At 40.4% G+C, this 8,266-nt stretch overlaps 3 protein-coding genes across 3 annotated transcripts; 2 read left to right on the forward strand and 1 right to left on the reverse strand.

Moving 5' to 3' along the window:
• Positions 1–2,004: 2,004 nt before the first annotated feature.
• On the forward strand, positions 2,005–2,832 carry LOC110887669. Its single transcript, XM_022135246.2, has one exon. The coding sequence runs from the start codon at positions 2,005–2,007 to the stop codon at positions 2,830–2,832; it is 828 nt and encodes a 275-aa protein (XP_021990938.1).
• A 1,237-nt stretch (positions 2,833–4,069) lies between these two features.
• Positions 4,070–4,849, forward strand: LOC110887668. The gene has a single exon (XM_022135245.1). It carries the CDS (start codon positions 4,070–4,072, stop codon positions 4,847–4,849), a length of 780 nt encoding a protein of 259 aa, XP_021990937.1.
• A 2,138-nt stretch (positions 4,850–6,987) lies between these two features.
• LOC110889414 (chalcone synthase 3) lies at positions 6,988–7,972 on the reverse strand. Its single transcript, XM_022136930.1, has 2 exons — positions 7,730–7,972; positions 6,988–7,468 (listed from the first exon to the last, which is right to left on the reverse strand). Exons 1-2 carry the CDS (start codon positions 7,938–7,940, stop codon positions 7,101–7,103), a joined length of 579 nt encoding a protein of 192 aa, XP_021992622.1. The 5' UTR covers positions 7,941–7,972; the 3' UTR covers positions 6,988–7,100.
• Between the last annotated feature and the right edge of the window lie 294 nt (positions 7,973–8,266).

Below are 8,266 nucleotides of genomic sequence, written 5' to 3' on the forward strand. Positions count from 1 at the left end.
TATTCCTCCTTTGTAACGCTTTCTTTGTAGGGATCATGTCAAGTAACATTCTCCACATAAAAATATTACATTTAAGCGGGATCCATTTGCACCATTTGTAGATCGTATCCGGCTAAGAAAAGTGATCACTATCCAACCATTTTTTCACTTCTTGGACAGAGAAACCATCTTGCGAGCCATTATCCCAAAACCATGTATCATTTGAAAAATGTGTGTGAAATAGTTGGGGAGCTATACAAAAACCCTAGTTACTCCGGAAAACTAGGAGGCGATTGGCGGCACGTAAGACGAACAGGCTGTTTTTGATCTCGTTTGCATGGCGGGTAGGGAGAGGTACAAGGTCGATACTTGGTATGATGCACCGACTAGGAAAGGAAGAAGATCAGATCAAGGGGAGAGGCCGAAACAGAACGATTTGCCGGTGACAAAGTACTTTGTATCTAACCTCCCGAAGGGTTGTTCATCCGCTGATTTGATGGTTGTTCTCAAAGGATTTGGATCGATCAAAAGTATCTATATCGCACGGAAATATGATAAGCTTGGTAAGCGTTTTGGCTTTGTGTCTTTTGTGAATGTTAGGGATCCGGAAGACTTAGAGATCCTGATGAAGGATGTCTGGATTGGTTCATATAAGTTATACGTTGTTTTGGCCCGATTTGTGGATGGGGAAAGGGTGTTGAGGAAGGGGGAAAAGCAATGGGTACCGGTTAGGAACGAAGAGGAGGGTCTTAACTCGGGTAAGGGGAATAGAAAGGAGACTCGTGTGGAAGAGACTAGTAATGCGAGTCAAGGTAAAGGGGATGGGAGATCTTTTAGAGATACCTTATTGAATGTTGATCCTCCTAAGAAAGATTCGGAGATTGTGGTCACTGTAGCGGCTAAGGGTGGTATGTTATGGGAAGGGTGTGGGGCTGTGGGAAGGGTTTCTGATCTGAAGAAGCTTTCTAAGTTGTGTATTTGATTAGATTTGGTGGGACAAGCCAAGGTTGGTATTCGGTACTTGGGTGGTTTCTGGGTTATGTTGTTGTTTGAGTCGGATGTACGCATGGAAGGGTTTGTACGTACTAAGGAGGTATGGAGGGTTTGTTTTGATAGTTTAGAAAGATGGGATGGACAGGTGATTCATACGGACCATATTGCTTGGTTGAAGATTTACGGGGTTCCTTTAATGTTATACGATGAAAGTTTGTTCAATGACATTGGTAGTAAATTTGGCACGGTAGTTCAACTGCCTGAGTGTGATGAAGCTACAGTTGATTTGTCGTGTGTTATGATTGGTGTGCTTCGTAAAACGGGGCTGCGGGTTAACGAGATGATTTCCGTGAGATGGAAGGAGGAGGTGTTCCCGGTGGTTGTTGAAGAGGAGATGGGTGAGTGGGTTCCAGAATGTTTAGATGATTGCTCGATGTATTTAGAATCGGGGTTGAATATCGCTGATGGTGCGGATGTGGATGGGCAAGGTTGTAATATGGAGGCTGCCGTGGACAGTGGGTGTGCCATGGAACAGGTTGAAACGGATATAATTCTGGAAGAAGAAATAAGTGAAACAGTGGTTGATGAACAAAATGACCAGCAAGTTGGGGGTTTTAAAAATGATACTCTCTTGGATACGGTTGGGATTAACACCGAGGCTTCGAACAATAGGGGTAAGAAGACTAGAGGTTTCCGTAAAAAGGCGAGGGCGCAAAAGTCTCCGTCTCCACCAGGGCAAGAAAGACCGAAAAAAAGAGCTAGAGAATGGGAGGATTTATTTGACATTGATAGGTTTATTTATGCGATTAATGGGAACGAGGAGAAATCCAGGGAGGACATCACGAGCTCTGTGGGTATTGATGAAAATGTAGGTGTTGCGATTACAAATGTGGAGGTTGTAGAAGAGGTGATTGGGGTTGAAGTAACAGAAACGGTTAAGTTGGGTTCGGCCCTTGGTGTGGAGCAGTTTGAGAAGTTCGGAGATTCAGTGGCAAAGGTCGTTACTGAAGAAGGTTATCAACAGGTGGATCAATGAATGTGATTTCATGGAACATTAGAGGGCTTGGGGCAGATGGCAAAGGCGGGTGGTGTAGGAAATTAAAGACGGAAAATGAGGTGGGATTTATTTTGATCCAGGAAACTCAATTCAGTTCATTGGATACGATTAATGTTAGTAGCTTCTGGGGCTCGGGTGAGTTCGAGTTCGAGTATGTTGACGCTACAGGTCGGTCGGGTAGCTTGATTACTCTTTGGAACCCGAAGTTGTTTGTTAAAGCTTCGGTTTTGAAAGATAGAAATATGCCCGTGGTTTCTGGTCATGTGAAAAGTGACGGTTCCAAATTGACGGTTGTGAATGTGTACTGCCCGCAACGGTTACAAGATAAAAGGCGGGTGTGGGAGCTTATGAAGTCGGTGAAGTCGGATGGGGATGGGTTGTGGATTGTGGCCGGAGATTTTAATAGTGTGAGGGATTGTGCAGAACGGCGTAATTCAAATTTTGATTTGGCGGATTCGAATGCTTTTAATGAGTTTGTGGAGGATGCCGAGTTGTATGAATTTGGTTTAAAAGGTCGGAAATTCACTTACTTAGCTAATAATAAGCTAAGTCGGATTGATAGAATTTTTGTAGATTGGACGTTTTATAATAAATGGCCAAATGCGGAGTATCGGGTTCTAGACCGAGATGGTTCGGATCACTTCCCTTTATTGTTGAAGATTGGTTCGAGTAATTTTGGTGCGAAACCGTTTAAATTCTTCAACTCATGGCTTGAACGGGAAGGCTTTGATGATGTGGTTAAAAACGCGCTTGAGAATTTTAGTTTTACAGGAGCCCCGGATAGTCTTGATGCAGAAGTTTAAAGTGTTGAGAAATAAAATTCTGCTGTGGAAACATCATATGACTTCGACCGAGTTGGTGGAGGTTGAAGTGCTTAGTAAGGAGGTCAAGGATTTGGAGCTTACTATGGAGGGAAGGGATTTACTGGAAGAGGAGGTTTGGGTCTTGGAAGAAGCTAAAAAGAGACTTAAACAATTGGAGTATTTCAAGCTAAAAGATTTGAAACAAAAATCTAGAGTAAAATGGGCGAAAGAGGGTGATGAGAATTCTAGATTTTTTCATGGTTCTATTAATAGTAGGAGGGTTTCGAATGCTATTTTGGGTCTTTCAGTGAATGGTGATTGGATTCATAAGCCTAAGGATGTTAAGAAAGAGGTATTGCGGTTTTTTAAGGCTAAGTTTGTAGAAGACTTCCCTTGTAGGCCGAAACTAGCTTGCTACGGCTTGAAGACCTTGAGCAATGATCATGTGATGGAGATTACTCGTCCGTTTTGGAAAAGGAGGTTAAGGAGGCGGTGTTCCAGTGCGGTAGTGATAAAGCTCCAGGTCCGGATGGGTTCAACTTTCGATTTATTAAAAGGTATTGGGAGTTGTTTTCTAAAGACTTTATGGATATCGTGAACAATTTTGCGGTCACAGGAGAGATTAGTCATGGAGTGTCTTCCTTATTTATTACACTTGTGCCTAAAGTGAATGACCAGGTGCGGTTAGAGGAGTATCGACCGATTAATTTGATTGGGGTGATTAGTAAAGTTATTTCAAAAGTTTTGGCGAACAGGTTGATACCGGTCATGGATAGTATTATAAATGAGACGCAATTGGCTTTTGTGGCGGGTAGGTATATTCTGGATAGTCCTCTATTGATTAATGAAGTGCTTTCGTGGTCTAAAAAAACTGGATCGGAGCTGTTTTTGTTTAAAATAGATTTTGCAAAAGCCTACAATAATGTTAACTGGGCTTTTTTAATTTCGGTTATGAGGCAGATGGGATTTCCAGAGATATGGTGTCTTTGGATAGATGGAATTCTCAAGTCGGCTCGGTCGTCGGTTTTGGTGAATGGGTCTCCGACTTTTGAATTTACTTGTGGGAAGGGCATTCGTCAGGGTGACCCGCTATCTCCGTTTTTATTTATTATGGTGATGGAGGCTTTTTCGGGGCTAATAAAAAAAAGCTTGTGATGTCGGAGTATTCCGTGGTATTGGGTTCGATAGCGGTGGTATTGTGGTATCTCATTTATTATATGCTGATGATGCTATGGTGATGGGGGAGTGGTCAGATAGCAATTTGGTGTGTTTGAGGCGTATACTCCGTATTTTTCATATGTGTTCGGGCTTACGGATTAACATCCAAAAGTCTACTCTATACGGTGTGGGTAAAAGTGTAGAAGAGGTGGGTCTGAAGGCGAGTGAGTTGGGTTGCCAAGCGGGGGTAGCTCCTTTTACTTATCTTGGGATAAAGGTTGGGGCAAACTTGAATAGAGTTAGTAGTTGGGAGCCGGTGGTAAATGTGTTTAAGAGTAGATTGACACGGTGGAAGTCAAAGGTGTTGTCGATTGGAGGTAGATTGACTCTTATTAAATCTGTTCTGGTTAGTCTCCCTTCGTATTATTTCTCTCTTTTCAAGGCTCCTGTTGGGGTGATAAATGTGTTGGAAGGGTTAATCAAAAAATTCCTATGGGGAGGTAATGTTGACGTGAGAAAGTTACATTGGGTGGGTTGGGATGTAGTTACAAAGCCGGTTAAATATGGTGGGTTGGGAATTCGCAAGTTAGGAGATTGTAACAAAGCCTTTTTGGTTAAGTGGTTATGGAGGTATCGTCACGAAAGAAACGCTTTACGGAGAAGAGTGGTGGAAGCTATTCATGGGTCGCAACGTAAGTGGGATGCATATCCGCATAATTCTAGAATTAATGGTACATGGTCTAAGATAGTTACTTGTGGGTTACGGCTGAAAGTTGGAGATCGAAGCAGCCTAAATTTGATCAGGGGACGGGTTGGGAATGGTTTGGATAATTATGTTTTGGATCGACCCATGGGTTGATAGTACTCCGCTAAAGAGTCTTTTTCCGGATCTATTTCGTTTGGAGAGTGCAAAGTTTTGTAAAATTAGTGAACGAATTAGGGGTGGAGAGAGTGGAATGAATGTGGTTTGGCAGTGGAGGAGAAGTCCTCAATCGGATTTAGAGGTTCAACAACTACAAGCTTGCTGTGATTTAGTGGCGGCTCAAAGTTTGGGTGAAGCAAATGATACATGGTTTTGGGATAATGGCTCGCAAGATGGTTTCTCTGTCCAAGAAGTGAAGAAATGGTTGGATAGTGATCGCTTTTCTCAGTCGGATACGATCTACAAATGGTGCAAATGGATCCCGCTTAAATGTAATATTTTTATGTGGAGAATGTTACTTGACAGGATCCCTACAAAGAAAGCGTTACAAAGGCGGAATATTGATTGTGGAAATCTATTGTGTAATTTCTGTGAGGATCAGGAAGAGAGTGTGGATCATTTATTCACCGGGTGTGGATTGGCGAATGGTGTTTGGTATGGTATAGCTAGCTGGATGAAATTGCCTCCGTTCTTTTTCTTTCCGAGACAAGATATTATGCAGGTTTACTTGGATTCTTCTTGGCCGGCGAGAAAGAAGTTGGTATTGCATGGGATTATGGTCATTACTTTTGTTGGCGGATTTGGAAGGCTAGAAATGAAAAGATATTTCAAGATGATAACCGGAATGTGGTTCAACTTGTAGCAGATATAAAAGCTTTGGGTTATATTTGGTTTTCTAGTAGAAGTAAAAAGGGTGTTATGGGGTGGAAGGATTGGCAAAGTTTCGATTTTGATGTAATGTAAACGTTTTGGCTGTAGGGGGTCTCCGTCTTGGAGATTGCCCGGTTGTGTTTGTGTGTTAATGAAATTTGCCTTTCAAAAAAAAAAAAAATTAGCATGTAAAATTTTGTACTTTATAATTTTTATAATTGATCATCATTCATAATATTTATAAAATGTTGTAGATACAAAAATGTAGAAGTAAACACTATAGACTACCAATGTTGAAATATGTTATATTCATGTAAGGACGCTCCTAGAGTCCTTATTTATTAATGGTTTTAATTAGGCCGGATGATGTGGGGGCGTCACCCTCGCCACATCATCGTCTACAGCGCCCCAAGGCGTTATACATCCACACCATGCAATTCAAGAGGGGGCGCCATTGATGGGGCTCCATCATGGTAATGAGAAGGAAGAAGGGTTCAGGTGGGGCCCACATATATTTCAACCAATACTATTTTTTTTAACGAGAAGGAAGAAGGGTTCAGGTGGAGCGCCATTGATGGGGCTCGAGCCTTATAGTTGCTATTTTTAGCTGATAGAGCTCGTGGATGTTGAAACAATCCGAGAGACCCAACGAGCACAAGGTCTAGCCACCATTCTTGCCATTGGCACTGCAACTCCTTTCAATTGTGTTAATCAAGGTGATTATGCCGACTATTATTTCCTCGTTACAAATAGCGAGCATATGATTGATCTTAAGGAGAAGTTTAAATGCATATGTAAGCATATATAGAATTTTTTAAAAGAAATAGATAAGATTTAAAATACATGTAGTTTTTGTGAAACATATATGAAAATGGAGTTGCCTAAATAATTTAATTTTCTTTCTAGATTCTCATTTAACATCTTTAAATTAGTTTTTCTCTGTTAACATGTAATATTTAAAAAATCTAAGTACATCATTTTGTTTTATTTTACTTTCATCTACATTGTGGTATAAATGTGTTGTATTTGTTCTCTTAATATTAAACTTGTAGGTGACAAGACAATGATCAAGAAGCGATTCATGATTCTCTAAAACAAGAGTTTCTAAAGGAAAATCCCAACATGTGCGAGTACATGAGTCCGTCTTTGAATACTCGTCAAGACTTGTTGATCACTGCCGTCCCAAAGCTCGGCGAGGAAGCTGCTATCAAAGCCGTCAAGGAGTGGGGAGTCTCAAAATCTAAGATCACTCATCTCATCTTTTGCACCACCTCGGGAATCGACATGCCTGGTGCTGACTTGCAACTTACCAAGCTACTTGGTCTTTGCCCTTTGGTTAATCAACTCATGATATACCAACAGGTGGTGGTGTGTATGGATCGGTTCTGGTTAGTTAAAAAGAAACCATTCAGTTTCACTTTTTGTTTTCTTGAATGGGCCGGCCTAAAAATGGGTTCGTTTTCAGTTTTATATTTTGGCTTGTAATATTTGGGCCTAAAAAATGGCTCAAACTATCTTTGAGCATAATTTTTTTGGCCTATATTGATAACCAATAACAAACATTCAAACATGAAACAAGTTCCATGCACACCACTACCTGTTGATATATCATGAGTCGTTTAACCAAAGGGGAAAGACCAAGTAGCTTGGTAAGTTGCAAGTCAGCACCAGGCATGTCGAGTCCCGAGGTGGTGCAAAAGATGAGATGAGTGATCTTCGATTTTGAGACTCCCCACTCCTTGATGGCTTTGATAGCAGCTTCCCCGCCGAGCTTCGGGACGGCAGTGATCAACAAGTCTTGACGAGTATTCAAAGACGGACTCATGTACTCGCACATGTTGGGATTTTCCTTTAGAAACTCTTCCGAGAGAATCATGAATCGCTTCTTGATCATTGTCTTGTCACCTACAAGTTTAATATTAAGAGAACAAATACAACACATTTATATCACAATGTAGATGAAAGTAAAATAACACAAAATGATGTACTTAGATTTTTTAAATATTACATGTTTACAGAGAAAAAAACTAATTTAGATGTTAAATGAGAATCTAGAAAGAAAATTAAATTATTTAGTCAACTCCATTTTCATATATGTTTCACAAAAAACTACAACATGTATTTAAATCTTATCTATTTCTTTTAAAAAATTCTATATATGCTTACATATGCGTTTAAACTTCTCCTTAAGATCAATCATATGCTCGCTATTTGTAACGCGGAAATAATAGTCGGCATAATCAGCTTGATTAACACAACTGAAAGGAGTTGCAGTGCCAATGGCAAGAATGGTGGCTAGACCTTTTGCTCGTTGGGTCTCTCGGATTGTTTCAACATCCACGAGCTTTTGAAACAATGTCATACTTTTCGAATTCATATATGTATTGAAAGAAATGTTATAATTGTTATTTTGAGTGAGGAGGATAGCTAGGAGACTACAAAAGGATCTATAAATAGAAACTCTAAAAGCATACTTTTCATGTACACAAGTTCGTAGGTTGGGCAACTAAACTATCATGAGCACCTAAATATTAACACCAAAAAATAAATCAAATACATTATTAATACTAAAAAAATTAAATATATTTTTTTCTCCGAAAAATAGAGATAATCTTCTCGGTCTCGATTTAAGGCGGCTGCCCTAGTTCGCGGTTGTGACGACGTTTCTTCCTCTTCCTCCATGATCATCTGTGCTGTGCTGTG

This window comes from Helianthus annuus, chromosome 11 (assembly GCF_002127325.2).
Source record: "Helianthus annuus cultivar XRQ/B chromosome 11, HanXRQr2.0-SUNRISE, whole genome shotgun sequence".
In the NCBI taxonomy this organism is placed as follows: domain Eukaryota; kingdom Viridiplantae; phylum Streptophyta; class Magnoliopsida; order Asterales; family Asteraceae; genus Helianthus; species Helianthus annuus.